The 16,249-nt window shown below is 39.7% G+C and overlaps 1 protein-coding gene across 5 annotated transcripts in view; it reads right to left on the bottom strand.

The window, feature by feature from the left end:
* Positions 1 to 16,249, bottom strand: part of PNPLA7 (patatin like domain 7, lysophospholipase) — a 216,904-nt gene that overhangs the window by 39,634 nt on the left and 161,021 nt on the right. For all 5 annotated transcript variants that reach the window (XM_072633166.1, XM_072633168.1, XM_072633169.1 and 2 more), the window contains 4 exons: positions 13,425 to 13,488; positions 4,725 to 4,893; positions 2,850 to 3,032; positions 2,280 to 2,398 (listed from right to left, as the gene is read on the bottom strand). In XM_072633166.1, coding sequence (XP_072489267.1) covers positions 2,280 to 2,398; positions 2,850 to 3,032; positions 4,725 to 4,893; positions 13,425 to 13,488 — 535 coding nt within the window. The remainder of the gene's footprint in view (positions 1 to 2,279; positions 2,399 to 2,849; positions 3,033 to 4,724; positions 4,894 to 13,424; positions 13,489 to 16,249) is intronic.

The raw sequence follows: 16,249 nt of genomic DNA, 5'->3' as shown, positions 1-16,249 counted from the left end.
TGTGGAGTGCTGGACTGATCACAGACTTCTCCTTTCCAAGCTAAATATTCACAGTCATCAAAAGTGCCACCCTCAAGGCAGAATGACTACCAGAAGAATCAATGTCAACAAATTAGAGCCCTTCTCTGAGCATGAACAGTTTGTTGCTAACTTGGAGGGAAAGCTGAGCCAACACACAGTTGGCAACAGTGGAGCAGAAAAGGAGTGGGCAGCTTTCAGAGACTTGGTGCACAGCACTGCATTTGTGTAAGGGGCGCTGACCACCACACCATCTGGGACGCCACACTGATGGACATCAGGTAAACTGAGTCCGGAGCAGGGAAGGGTGAACAAGATGGCGCTGGAAGGGACGGCCCCACCCCTGGTTTGTTGTTGTCACTACAGTTCCAGCTTGTGTTCATTTCTATAGTTTCGGGTTTGTTTAGGTGTGTTACCATGGTTCACTGGGCTAGCTGGCAGAGACTATATAATCAGAGTGCTTGCTTGAATAAATCGGAGTTGCTTCACTGACCTGCTCTCCTGCCTCATTCTCTTACTCGCGAGCTCCACAGGAGGATGAGCAGCCTGCTGGCCAGGCATAAGACTTGTTCCTCTCGGTAAGCTATGCCGTAACCATAGCAACTTGGCGCCCAACATGGGGCCATGGCAACTTGGTGCCCACCAATGTGGGGCCATAGAACATTTTCTCATCTGGGCCAGAACATTCACAAACACCAAGATTGGTTTGATGAAAATGATGGGGAAATTCAGAAGCTGCTAAATGAAAAACGAGAACTCCACAGGATTTACCAGCAGGATAGTTCATCCACCTCTAAGAAGGCAGCTTTTAATTCCATCAAAAGCAAAGTAGAAGCAAAACTCAGAGAGATGAAGGGTTTCTGGCTCAGTAAGAAGGCAGATGAATTTCAGTTTTATGCTGATAGTAACAATCCAAAGCACTTTTATGATTCCCTGAAAGCTATTTATGGACCAAAAACCTATGGTGCATCACAACCACTCAGTGCTGATGGAGCTGCATTGATTAGTGATAAGGACATGATCCTAGAGAGATGGGTTGAACACTTCCATAGTGTTCTCAACAGAACATCATCAATCAATGCTGAGGCCATTGACCGTTTACCTCAGGTTGAAGTCAGTCCCTTCTTAGATGAACTTCCAACTGAAGAAGAGGTTTTGAGGGCCATTAGGCTCCTTTCATGTGGCAAAGCACCTGATGCTAATTCCATTCCCGCTGATATTTACAAGGTAGGGGGACCATTGCTCATACAAAAGCTGACTGAAATTTTCCAGGTTATATGGCAAGAGGAAGTTATCCCCCAGGAGTTCAAGGATGCCTCCATTGTCCATCTCTCTAAAGGTAAAAGGAATAGATTGTCCTGCAGCAAGCACAGGGGGGGTTTCTCTCTTAGTCAGGGCTGGCAAAATTCTTGCTAGAGTCCTCCTCAATAGGCTGATCCTTCACCTGAAAGATGGTCATATCTTTCAGATATCTTTCAGAGCCACTGTGGCTTCAGAAAGGGCTGAGAAATAGTTGATATGATGTTTACTGCCTGACAACTCCAGGAGAAATGCCAGAAGCAGAACAGAGGTCTGTATACAACATTTGTGGATCTGAGCAAGGCCTTTGACGCTATTAATCATAAAAAGGCTTATGGAAAATTATGTCAAAATTTGGCTCCCTGGAGAAGTTCATCAGTATTGTATGTCAATTTCATGATGATACGTTTGCCTGGGTTTTGGATAGTGGACAATGATCTCATGCCTTCCCAGTCACTAATGGAGTGAGACAGGGCTGCATGCTTGTTCCCATGTTTTTAGCATGGTGTTTTCAGCCATGTTGTCAAATGCTTTCAATGAGGATGAACATGGTATCAAGGTCAACTATCATACTGATGGTAAGTTCTTCAATTTGAAAAGGCTAAGACCAAAGTGGAGGGAGTGCTGGTGCATGATTTTCTGTTTGCATATGATTGTGCACTCAATGCAGTCTCTGAAGCTAAGATGTAACAAAGTATGGATCAATTCTCTGCTGCCTATGCTAATTTTGGCCTAATAATTAACACCAAGAAAACACATGTGCTCTGTCACCACCACACCATCCATACATGGAACCATCGATTAGAACAAATGGAGAAGTATTCTGTAGAGGAGGAACCTCATCTTGACATCAGAAGGTGGGAGAGCAGAGCTCTATAGTGAAAAGCAAATTGTTCACCAGGTCTAAAGAAAATCTTCCAAAATTCGGCTCAGAATTTTGGAGGGCACATCAAAGAACTCACCTTGCTCCTCCTCCTCCAAGCACCAATGCAATAGCATTGCCAGTCAAAACTCGAGCCAGGCGGGAAAAGTCAGAATGCAAGTCAGGAGGCTTTTGGAAAACACGTTCATACATTTCTACCTATAAGTGGGAGAAAAAAATTTTACTCAGTGCTCAGGGCAGCTTCCCAAATGACAGGACTAACCCTACCCTGGCCCAGATGTAAATCAGTACAGGCATGTCTTATTAATTTGCCTCCTTTCTTGCTTCCTCAGTGTATCAGAAGTGTAGGCACAGGATATAGCTGATCTGTGCCTTAGAGGAGCCACCAGGGCTGGTGAGACAGTACTGTGACTTAGGCCTCTAAAAGTGTGATATTCCACAGAAATAACCTCTTCACTGTCATGGCACTGAACATGTAGTTTTCTAATCCAAGTGCCATCATTTCCATAAGATACGTTAGGGAAATTGTTGCCCAGAGGCCCACTTAACCAGCACAACTTGAGAAGTTGGAAGCAGGATTCAGGAGTCTCAAGTGCCAGATTCTGGGGGGCAGACTAAGAAGTTAGACTCAGGTTGTTTTGACTCTCACCAGTTTGGTCCGGGTCCTGCGAGAAAAGATCCGACGGGGGCAGCGAAGGTGCAAGTGGCCTGAACACCAGGTTCTCATGTTAAGCCACTCAACTGTGCGGGAAGGCTCTGGCCCATCCTCCTTATGAAGTAGGATCAACTGCTTCTGAGCACGAACAGCTGTGTTCTCCAGCATCTTTTCTAGCTAAAAGACAGAAGACGAAGTCAGAAGCTCCTTTGATCTAGGCTCAAGTCTAATAGATCCAGGTCAAGATGAAGATAAAAACATAGGCTAACATACCTATGACCAGCTTTCAGTTTGTGAACTCTGCTCAGTTTTAGACTTTTATATTCCATAAAAAGACTTTCAGCAGAACAGAACGCTGCCATGGAACCCATATCAAGCTGATGGTAAATTACTCCTTATATTAAAATACCTTCTAATGAGAGCCTACTGGTTATTATTTCCTATCTGACTAAACCCCTTTTTATAAAGATGAATATCAGTTTTCCCTGCAATCCCATAAAGAAATATCTCCTGAGATCATCTAATCTCCTGTGTCTCTGAATCATATGATTTCTAAGCCGAGTGGCTTCTAAAGACACTTTTGCCTAGGAGTCAATCTCTTGCAGTTGTGTTATACCAAGGGAAGACAAGTCTAGTTTTGTTTGTAATTAAGAAACTGTAATACTGACTTATGAATATGACTTGTGAATATGGTTAGAATGAATATTCCACAAGGGCCTGATTCTACTAGAGAGCTTAATACCTAAGAATTCCTAGACCAGTGGACGTGAAGATAAAGCAAAAGAGACCTGGGCAGACCAGGCAAACCCTGGCCAACTCATTAATATCTGACCTCTCCAAATTATGCATTTCATTAAACAATTAATCTTTACTGAGCATTTGTCATATGCTCAGCCCTGAGAAAGGGTTAGCTTATAACCTTACAACTTACAACTTAATAAGCTTACAATTGAATTACAATGACAAGGAAATACCTTATTAAAAAATACAAAACACTATATCACGATGCATGACAGAGATCAGACAGGAAAAAAACTTACTTTTGGAACTTTCCTGGTGACTCAAAGGGAAATTGTGATGATGGGTGGGAGAGCAAAATGATGGCCCCCTCCTCTGCCAAAATCCTCTCAATCTACCATGTATTTTTTCATCAACTTATGGTATAGACTAAAGGATAGATAATAAATCTATCGTGGGAACTACTATTTAAAATTTTGTAAACCTTCACCACTTCATGAGGGAGCTCAGTATACCATTTGGTAAAGAGATACATACAAGGGAATGCTGCCAAGAGCTAAGAGTAGGATGAAAAGCCATCTTACAGACACAGGCAAAATGAGGAAGCATAAACCAGGGAGATGAAGGAGAGGCAGGTTTCTTTGGCAAATGATCAGAAGGCCTTGGTCTAGAGAGAGACATCTCCTTTAGAGAAAGAATTAGCAGCAGACTCAGTTTGGGTGAGGCATGTCTGGTCCATGAGGTTACAGGGCAGGAAGTGTCAGCTTTCTAGTCCCAGTTAATGGAAGGGGCCTCAGAACAACTCCAGTTTAGAAATAAGTTATACTGAAATAGGATCATAAGATCACAGGATCAGACCTCAGAATTTAAGCCTTCTAACCCCTTCATTTCACAGATGAAGAATGTAGGCTCAGAGAGGTTCGGTGATTTGTCTAGGTCAAACAGGTGTAAACATCAGAGGCTGATTTTGAACTCAGGTCAGCTGACTCCAGAGCCAGTGTTTCTTCCTCATAGTTCATTTCCCTTGTCTCCCTAACATCTGACACTCTGGGCACATAATCAACATCATGCCCCAATAACTTAGAGGCAACTAAGCAGTATTCTCGTACTAATAAAACTCTATCTTCTCACCTCGCCTACAGTGGGCTCTTGCTCTCCCAACCCCACAATCAGGATACAGTCTGCCTGCCGAATACAGCGCTGGGTCCATGGGGTCAAGGTGCTGTCTGCCTGGTAGAGAACAATGCGGTGGATGTCTTCCTGTTGTGCCAGCCAACTGGACAACCTATATTCATGAATACTGAAAGACACACAAAGCAAGACCTCACTGTTTTCTCCTGAAAGGCCATTTCCTGAACAAGACAGAATATCATACATAGAGACCAAAAATGTCCCAGCCCACACATGTGTTCAATCACCATAACCTCCCCAAGTGGGCAGTCAGATGGCAAAATTGATGACATCAGCATTTTTTTCCCATTTGTTCAGCATATGTGGTTTTCTCTGGGAGAGGCTATGTCCAAGGATAATGTTCTTTAAGAGAACTCATCAGTCCTAAGAGTATATTCCACAATTGAGGCATTTCCCAGGTGAGGCAAATATCATAGAATCATAGCCTGTAAGAGTTGAAAGGGACCTTAGTGATTATCTAATCCAAACCTTACACTAATGTAAATCCCTCTATAATCTACCCAACAAATGGGCATCTAGCTTCTGATGGAAGACCTTTAAGGAGGAAGATCTTTCCACTTCACAAGAAATCCACTCCACTTTGGGACCACTTTCACTGTTAGCAAGTTTTTCTTGATTATCAAGCCTATGTTGGCTTCTTTTCAACTTCTATCCATTGCTCCTGAGTCTGCCCTCTGGAGCCAAACAAAATGAATGTAAATTCTTGTCTACTTCAAAAATCGAAGACACTCTGTGTCTTTCCTTTTCTGGGCAAAACATACCTAGTTCTTTCAAATTGGCACCCCAAACTGATGCTCCAGATGAGGTCTAAGAAGAACAGAATACAGGTAGAACTATGCGTCCATATTTCTGGGAACTATGTCTCTCTTAATGAAACACAAGAATATGTTAACTTTCCTTTCACTACCACATTACCTTGCTAGTTACTAACTCATTTTGAACTTGAACTCCACTAAAAACCCTGCATATTGTTCAAAAAAATTTCCATTTAACTCTATCTTCCCAAGTCATCTAGGTGGTACAGTGGACACTTACTAGCTGTGTGATACTGGGCAAGTCACTTAATCTTGTTTGCCTCCATTCCTCATATGTAAAATGAGTTGGAGAAGGAAACCCCAAATGGGGTTACAAAGAGTAGGACATGACTGAAAATGACTCACTACATTGAGATGACAATGACATCTACATGTCAACTACAGACCCCACTTTATACTTATGAAAATGATTTTTGTATAAAAGTGTAAGATTTATTATGCCTACTGAATTACGCTCTGTTGTTTAGTTATTTTCAGTTTGGTCTCTTTGTGATTCCCATTTGATATTTTCTTGGCAAAGATACTTGAGTACTTTGCATTCCTTTACTAGCTTGTTTTACAGATAAGGAAACTGAGGCAAAGTGACTTGCCCAAGGTCACACAGCTAGTAAGTTTGAGGTCATATTTGAACTCAAACGCTCCAGACTCCAGGCCTGACATGTCATCCGCTGTGCCACCATGCTGCCCTGAATTACGATCTAGATGGACAATATCTTTTTGGATTGACTCTGTTGTCCAGTTTGTTAGTTATCCTTTCCTACTTTGTGTCATCTGTCAATCTGATGGCCTCACCACTTATACCTTTATCCAAATCACTGATAAAAATGTTAAACAGTACAAGATCAAGCACAGATCTCTGGGACAGTCTACTGGATATCGCTCACTATGCTGGTACTGAACTATTAAAAACAATCCTTTGATTCCAGTCATTCAGCCAATTCTGAAACCATCTAATTGTGCTATTGTCTAGTATAGGGGTAGGGAACCTGCAGCCTCAAGGCGATGTGTGGCCTTCTAGGTCCTCAAGTGACCTCAAGGCTTGCAAGCTCCCCCCATCCCTGGTCTAGTACAGATCTTACTACCACCTCAACAAGAATAAGATTAGATATTTTATCAAAATTTTTTTTTTTTAAATCTAGGTAAACCAGAAGGAGAGGGAGGGAGAGGAATAAATCTAAGATATATAGACGTGATTGTAGAAAACTGAAAACAAAAAAAAATTTTTTTAAATTAAAAAATTAAAAAGAGAGGCACATTATATATATATATATATATATATATATATATATATATATATATAAATATCTAGGTAAACCATATCAACAACATTCTTCAAATCTACTAGCTTAGTAATCCTGTTAAGAAAGTAAATAAAATTAGACTGGCATGACCTATTCTTGATGAAGCCATGCTGACTATTACAATCATTACTTCCAAATTTTTTTTAGAAATTCAAATCAAACTCTTCTACCTACAGTTTACAGACTTTGCCTTTCCTTTATTTAAGAAAATCAGGACATTTGCCCTTCTCCAAACTTGTCATAACTAATCCATTTTCCATGATCTTTTAATCATCAGTGACAGCTCTTTTGCTGCCTTTCCATTGTCCTTACAGGTCACATGCATGCCACAGGGAAGAGCCTATCCTAGACCACTGCAATACTACTGCAGTGTCCCTACTTGGCTGAAGCTCTCCTCAGATGGACTATATAAGAAACAGATGTACAAACTAACTAAGAAAGGCTGACTCCCTCACAACTTAGTGTGATCCTGAGAGATCCTGATATGGCACAAGTATACTTTGGCCACAAAATTTTAAGAATCCTGAAGTCCAAGGGACTTGCCTCTGATCTTCCTGAGGATTTTTATCATGTGATCAAGAAAGCTGTTGCCGTTCAAAAACATTCTGAGTGAACAGAAAGGAAAAGGATATTAAATACTGTCTGATTGAGAATGAGAGACAAATTCACCAGCTGGTTCAACGCTACAAGACCAAGAGAATGCTCCCACCCAACTGGAAGTCCAAAACACCCCCAGCCTCTGCTTGATGGTATAAAATTTGACTTATGTACTAAAATAATAACAGTCATGTTTAGCTGAAATAAATATCACTGACAGGTATTTAATAATCACATCTGCCAGTTCTTCCAGTAATAAAGGATATAGTTCACTCAGGCCAGGTAACTTAAATTCATCAAGGGCAACTATGTACTCTCCTCTATATCTTGGGTATCAATCAATTCCCTATTATTTCTGTTCTATCATTTTGAATGCAAAGGTTATTCTCCTTAGTACAGAAAATAGATGCAAAATAAAAACTGATCAATTCTTTCTTCTTTCTGTTGACAATTATTATAATCCCATTTATCTTAAGCAAGGTGGATCCCTCTCCCTTTTGTGAACCTCTCTTTTCTACAATATAGTTAAAGCAAACAAGCACAATGACCCACCACGGTTCCAAAAGATGAATGTTTCATCACATGATGAAACATGACATCCACCTCCTGAGAGACTCAGAGCAGATTAGAGTGCAAACTGAAGCATATTTTCTCTCTCTCTCTTTTTTTTAAACATGGCTAATTCAGAAATTTATTTTGCTTGGCTTTATATTTGTAATTGGTTTTGCATTTCTTGCCTTCTCAAAGGGGGGAGGGAGGGATAAAATCTGGAACTGAAAATAAAAAATTTAAGTTTAAAAACCAACACTTTTTTGTCCTTAACTTTCCTTGCCAGATCGCTCTGAGCTTTAGCACTCCTCCTGCCATTATTTTTACAGGACTCTGCCACACTTTTGCGTCCATCCTCTTTTATCTGGACTTACTACTGCCTTCTGTATATATTTCTTTTTATAATTTAAATTGGTTGTGTGTTCCCTGTGCATCCATATTGGTCTCTTCAGACAAATTCCATTTTTTCTCCTCATTGGAACAGCTTCCCTTCGTTTCTTCAGAATTTCATTACTGAGTACCTGGCATTCCTCCTGGGCTGACTTCTCTTGTAACAGTTTAGGTCATGGGATCCTACCTCTTTGAAATCTGCTTTCCTAAATCTAGGGAATATGGCAGACTATGTCTAGATTTCCTCTCCATCTTTCACAAATCCCTACAATAATGTATCCCCACAGACAGTATCTTACACTGAAACCTGGAAAGGAAGGTATCAGCTGTAGGTTCAGGGAAGGCAATGCCTTCTCATTAAGGCAAGGGAAAGGAGTGGGAAGAGACAGGTCCGCTCCTACTCACCTTATAAGGTGGCATAGCATGAATACACCTAAGGATTTGCTGTTTGGGTAAGGTTTTAAGGTTTCCTTCAATATCACATTGTTTTACGTGGAAGACCCTGGATTCTCGAAAGCTATCCCACAACAGTGCAATCTGTGACAGGCTCTACCAAAGCTCTATCACATGACTCCATTATCCCCCCAACCTATTGTCCTATATGTCTCCTCTTTTTCAGAGCCAAACTCCCAGAAAAACTAGGAGTTTCATTTCTTCCATTTTTCTTTTACTTCTCAAACCTTTGCACTCTGTCCTATAACCTCATTTTTCAACTGCAACTGTTCTCTCCAAGTTGTTAGTGATCATGTGGTCACTAAATCTGGTCTTTTCTCAGTCCTTGTTCTTCTTGCTCTTTCTGCAGTACTTACCACTGCAGACCACCCTCTCCTCTTGTACACTTTCTCCTCTCTGAATTTTGTTGACACTGCTCTCCCTTACTTCTCTTCTTGGCAGTCTGACCCTCACTCTCTTTTGCTGGATTTCACCCATATGACACCTGATAACTGTAAAGGCATTCCAAGATTTTGTTCTGGGTCTCTTCGCTCCTCTCTCTATACTCTCCCTCTTGGTGACTTCATCACATCCTATGGGCTTAATTATCACCTCTATGCGGATGACTCTCTTATCTACTCAGACCTAGTTTTTCTCCTGAACTCCAAGTTCCATAAATCAAAAGCTTATAAGATATATATCCTATATAGATAGATATAGATATATCCTAGAGTCATATAAAACTGAATATTTCCCATACAGAATTCTTTATTTTCCCACTACCACCCCACCCAACACCCTGCTTCCCCACCACCAATTTCCCTGTTTCTGTCTAGTCAACCAGATTTGAGACTTAGTAGTCATCCTTAACTCCTCATTCTCTCCCACCACACTTATTCAATAAAGATTGCTTAAGCAGCATCAATCAGCTGCTAAATCTTATTGATTCTACCTCCACAACATCCCTTGATTTTATCCCCTTCTCTCTATCCACATAGCTACCACCTTACTTTAGGTCTTTATCACCTCTAGCTTGGATTATCACAAGAGTCTCCTGATTGGTTTCCCTGCATTTCAGCCTCTCCCCTCTCCATTCTATCCTCTGCAGAGCTGACGAAATAATTTTCCTAAAGCACATCACTCCCCAAGTTTAAAAAAAAATCTAGTGATTTCCTATTAACTATAAGATCAAATACAAGATCCTTAGTTTGGCACTTACAACTCTTCTCAATGTGGCCTCAGACTATCACTATGGGCTTCTTATACGTTATTTCACTGAATTTTAGAGTCCAGACAAACCAGTCTATCTCCTGTATGTCTGTTTTGGATTCTGTAAAGGCCATGCTCCAAGCCTAGGGTACCCTTCTTCCTCACCTCCATCTCTCTCAATATCTAGTTTCCTTCAAAGCTCAGCTTAAGAACCATCTTCTTCTATATGAAGCCATTCCTGATCCCTCTAGATTCCAGTGCCTTTTTCTCCTATCCCTCAAATTATGCTATATTTATTTTGTTTATACATATTGATAATATTTAATATCATTTTTAGCCTTTAATAAGGGTCAGAGCTTGAATTAATCAATCAGAAAAGGAGCTGGACCTAACAGTCTCTTTGTTCTCTGAAGTAAACTCAGAGAATACCTCTTCCTATGTCAACAAGGCCAGATGGGCCCGACTTAGCATACTTTATGAGACCCTTAACCCAAGATACTATCTTGAATAATGGGACATTTTCCATATCTTAATATTTCGTGGACATGTACTATGTTACGGCATGTTAATAGTAAAGAAAACACAGATATCCTGGGTCATAATTTCAACTGAAACTTTGTCAACTCTGTTATCTTGCTGCCTGTGCCAATTCTGGCCTAATAATTAACACCAAGAAAACACAGGTGCTCCATCAGCCACCACCATACCATCCATATGTTGAACCATCGGTTACAACAAATGGAGAAGTTTTGAATGCTGTGGATAAGTTCACTTAGCTTGGTAGTGTACTTTCCAGGGATGTACACATTGACAATGAGGTTGATCCACACATTGCCAGAGTTAGCTCAGTGTTTGGGAGTCTCCAAAGAAAAGTTTGGAAGAGAAGAGGTATTAGATTGACTACCAAACTGAAGGTCTACAGTCATTGTGCTGACCTCATTGTTATATGCTTGTGAAACATAGACAGTCTACCAGCACCATGCCAGGAAACTGAATCACTTCCATCTGAACTGTCTTAGGAAGATTCTGAGGATCACCTGGCAGGATAAGGTACAAGACACTGAAGTCCTTGCCTGAGCTAAACTGCCAAGTATTCAAACTATGCTTCAGAGAGCACAACTTCAGAGAGCGCATGGGTTGGCCATGTTGTTTGAATGCAAAATGTACGCTTGCCAAAAAGACTATTTTATGGAGAACTCACATGGGGCAGGCAACCATGTGGTGGCCAGAAGAAATGATACAAGGACACTCTCAAGGTATCTCTCAAGAACTTTGGATTTGACTGTGCAACATGGGAGACACTGGCACAGGACTGCTCAGCATGGCGTGCCCACATCTGAAAGGGTGCTGTGCTCTATGAGCAAAGCAGAACTGAGACAGCACAAAGTAAATGCAAGATGCGCAAATTTGGGATATCCACCCCAAAAATTCGTATGAACTATCTGTGCCCAACCTGTAGTAGAGCATTCCAAGCTCGTTTTGGTCTGATCAGCCAGTTGGACACGCTGAAATTTCACTTTATCATGGTAATGTCATTTTGGTCCTCTTTGAAGACGAAAGACAATGGTCTTTGAAGACCATTTACAACCTATCCAATTAAGAAATTACTTTCTCATGGTATAGTTAAACACATATGAAGACCATAAATCTGAAGGACACAGACAACCTTGGATTGTCCTAAAACAGATTTAAGCCTGATCATTCTTGTATTAGTCAGTCAGAAGTTTTTCTGGCTCCATGATCATGTAACCACTAGCTTTAAGGGAATAAACAATATGCATTCAGCCTGTTTGCCTTTTTAACCAAACTTCAGGTCCACAATATACACACCCAGGCACATACATAAAGTGTGTCAAATCCTTGAGTGTCAAATCCTCTCATTTTTGTTTCTGCATTCTCAGTACCTAATATGGCGCCTGGCATACAGCAAGAACTTAAAAATGATGGTTCACTGATTGAATATGGACCTCAAGAGAGACAATGTGTGTCATCCAAAGTCAAATCTGGTTGAAGATGTAGAGATTCATCACCCAGAAGATTGAATGACAACAAAGAGGTTGTGGATTTATTCTGGTCACCAAGAAATAGATAAAAATAAATAGTCAAAAAAGACTTATGGTATTTATGACAAAATATGGCAATAAATGACTGTACAGGAATAAATTCTGCTTAGGCCTACAATAGAAAGCTACCTGCCTCAGAGGATACACAATAAAGGCATTTATTGAGGTGAAAGGGTTGGAAAGGACAAAAATAAATCCAAAGTTTATATGGTAATAAAGTATCCATCTTCAGACAATGAGCATTTAAGTGATCTACTTTGCAAATGCAAAACCAAAGCTAAGAACAGGAAGTTACTTCCTCAGGGACAGCAATAAATAATGTCACCCACAGAGTTGGTTTGAATCCCCAAGACTTGAAGGTCAACTCCTAAGACCAAGATAACACACAGGCCTTTCTCTCAACAAAACTGTCCCGAAACAAGTTTGCTCCTAGAAGATACTAACAGCGTTATTTCAATTCAGAACACTGGTCTATATGTGGGGATGCTCTGGAACCTTGAATACAGTGAGACTTCAAATACTGTGTGAGCCACAAGGAGACACAGCAGTCTTGGGAACTTGTGAGCTCTCCCAAACTGCTCTGCTCTCCCAGGTGCCCACACCCCAGCTGACCTTTGTATGCTTCTCAGCTCCTTTATTCTCCTGCTGCTATTTGCTGTCTTCAAATACCCACTCACCAAAGAGGAAATGTGAGAGCTGGCCTGGCTCAAATCAAATGCTTTCTGACACTGTTACTGGAAAAAAATGCTAAACAGTCAAGAATTTGGGGACTTGTATCAATTTTCCAGTTTCTATAAGCTCAACAAAAGGAAAAATAATCCACACTTAAAATTCACATTAAAATTAAAAAAAAAATAACATTATTTTAAGTTGTGTTAATTTTAAATTAAATTAAGTTTAAAGAAAAATTTAAGAGTTCAGGGGTCAGAATCCTGATCCTGGAATGATCATGTGCTGTATGACAAAGTGAAAAGAATTCTGGATTTGAAGTCAGAGGACTTGGGTTCAAATCCTGACTCTGTTATCCTGTATAAAGAGACTTGAACAAGTCAAGTTACCTCTCTAAGTCTCAGTTTCCTCATATATAAAATAAAGAGCTTGGCCTAGATGATCTCTGAGGTTCATTTCAGATCTAAATCTATGAGCCTAGGACCTCTCTGGGCCTCAGTTTCCTCATCTGTAACACAAAGCAACTAGACTAGATGATCTCTGCAGTCATTTCCAGAGGTAAATCTATGAATCTGGGGCTAACTGGCAGAGAGATCAGACTCAAGGTTGGCATACCTGTCCAGAGCTGCAGTTCCGAGACGTTGTTTGATGTTGTCACTGTTCAAGAGTAAGACTGGGCCTGAAATACAGGAATATCCGTGAGTATTTTCTAAGCACCCACATCATATGCAAGGGAAGGGACCTGTGCTCACCTTTGCTTTTTTTTAAAAATCAACTTTATTTTTCAGACCTGAGTCCTCTCCCTCCCCTTACACTACCCATTGAGAAGGCAAGAAAAACAAAACTCATTATAAATATAAATATTATAAATATTTATATAAATATATATAACATGTAAATATATATTATATATTATATTATAAATGTATATTATATATTATAAATATATATTATATATAAATACATAAATATGAATATTTATATAAATATAAATATTATAAATATAAATACTCAAGTAAAACAAATTCCTTCAGTCATGTCAAAAGAAAGGAATGGAAAGAAAAATAGAAGAAAATATGCTTCAATCTGCACTCTGAGTCCATCAGTTCTCTCTCTGAGGTGGATAACACATTTCACTATGAGTCCTTTGTTCATGTGGCTGGTCATTCTTTGATCAGAGTTGCTTAGTTTTTCAGTTAATTATTTGTACAATATTGCTGTTATTGTACAAGTTGTTTTCCTGGTTCTGCTCACTTCACTTTATGTCAGTTCATATAAATCTTCCTAGTTTTTTCTGAAACCATTCCCTTCACCATTCCTTACAGCACAATAGTATTCCATCGCATTCATATACCATACCTTGTTCAGTTATTCTCCAACTGATGGGTACCCTCTCAAGCTTCCAATTCTTTGCCACCACAAAGAGCTGCTCTCTCTCTCTCTCTCTCTCTCTCTCTCTCTCTCTCTCTCTCTCTCTATATATATATATATATATATATATATATATATATATATATTTTTTTTTTTAATTTTTCCTCTTTGTTGATTAGAGGGTGGAGCTATGATCTCTAAAACTTCCATTTCTCACCAGGCTGTACTACTTAGGAACATCTCTGACTTCTCAATTCAATGAACATTTATTAAATACCTATTATGTGCCAGGCACTATATTAAGCTTCTCCCCCATGCACCAGTATTTGGTACCTCTTCAAACCTCATTTCAGCCATGACCCCCACCTCCACCTCCCCAACTTTTCAGCCTTTTTTCAGCCTCTTCCCCCATTAGACTGTAAGCTCCTTGAAGGCTGGGATTATCTTCCTTCCTTCCTTCCTTCCTTCCTTCCTTCCTTCCTTCCTTCCTTCCTTCCTTCCTTCCTTCCTATCCCAAGCATTCAGCATAATGCCTGGCATATAGTAAGCACTTAATAAATGTTTATGACTATTAACTATTGGAAAGAGATAAGGCAGAAAAGCACTAATCACTCCATTTCTGAATTTTATTCTTTCAGAAAGAAAAAAAAACAAAATTCACTTTTCCCTGCTTTTGATGGTGACCAGAATTAATGGGTAGTTACCAATTGTGTTAGTTTTAGTTTCCTTTTCCCACTTAGAGCTGTATTTGTAGCTTTAAGGGACAGAAGAAAGGGAAGGAAGAGAGATGCAGAGCAGGAAGACAATTACCAACACTGACAATTCATGAAACTAGGTGTGGATTCAGGACAGGAGAAAATGGACCAAAAAGACATTGGGCATTACACACACACACACACACACACACACACACACACACGCACGCACGCATGCACGCACACGCACATGCACATGTATATGCATGTACATGTATATATATTCATATATATGTGTATATATATCTTGTATGATCTCATATATTCAGATTAGGAGAACTGAGCATGATCTAGATTTATAAACATTTAGATAGAACATGAATATCAGTACACTTTACCCACATTGGGAAAATACAGAGGCATAGTATTATGTTGTGTCAATATATCTGCAGATATTCTACTTTGCAAAACTCTACATAAATTAGGTTATCAGAAAGGTAAATAAATAAGGTTGTATCACATGTGTAAATTTTACAAGAAACAGGAGTACATACTCTATCAAGGGCCCTTTTTCTCCTATAGAGTCACGATTTTTCTTGTTAAACCAAGAACTGAATCTATTCATATCAGCCCTTAAAATCATGTTATACTTGTAAATTCCATGCGCTAGGCATCTGCCAAAGCTAATTTAACACCTCATATAAATTTGCCAGCAAAATCCAGGGGATGGGAGAAAGCCATTAAATTAAAAATCATTTGCTTTTTTTCTACTCTCAAGTCAAGAATCACAGATGCATGACATAGAGACAGGAAAATGGAAAGAGACCATGCACCCAGTGTAACACAGGAATAATTAAGGTAAGGAGAGGTCACCTAATACCACAGTTTGGCCAAAGGGGAAGAAGTGCTAGGAGGTGGTATAACAGAGCAGAGAGAAGAGTTCAGGTGTCCTTGCTTTCACCTTAGTGATCTCTTTTCACTATTTCAAAAAAAAAAAAAAACACCAGAAGAAACTCACTGGCAATGAAAAAAACCACACTGTTTCCCACATTGACACCTATCTCCCAACTCACAATAACTCATCTCCAATAGAAGAATAAAAGTAAGTATTAATAAAAGAATATACTATTTAAAATGATGTGTTATGCATATAAATTTAGAGCATCAGATCCTGGAATATTTTCTCCAAGGGAAGTGGTACAAGTTCCATCACTTGGGACATTTAAATCTAAACCTGACAAAACAAAAGATAACGTATTATTGGCAACTTCCTAAAGTAGCTCCAGAGAAGAGATCTGTATAGCTCCACCAGTAACCGTGATGATAATGAGATTTTTCAAGCAGGCAGGAGCCTGTCTCCTGGATCCTTAAAAT

The sequence above is a fragment of the Notamacropus eugenii genome, chromosome 1, assembly GCF_028372415.1.
Source record: "Notamacropus eugenii isolate mMacEug1 chromosome 1, mMacEug1.pri_v2, whole genome shotgun sequence".
Lineage (NCBI taxonomy): Eukaryota > Metazoa > Chordata > Mammalia > Diprotodontia > Macropodidae > Notamacropus > Notamacropus eugenii.
The sequence above is the reverse complement of the archived record's forward strand: the minus strand, read 5'-3'. Positions and strand labels throughout refer to the sequence as shown.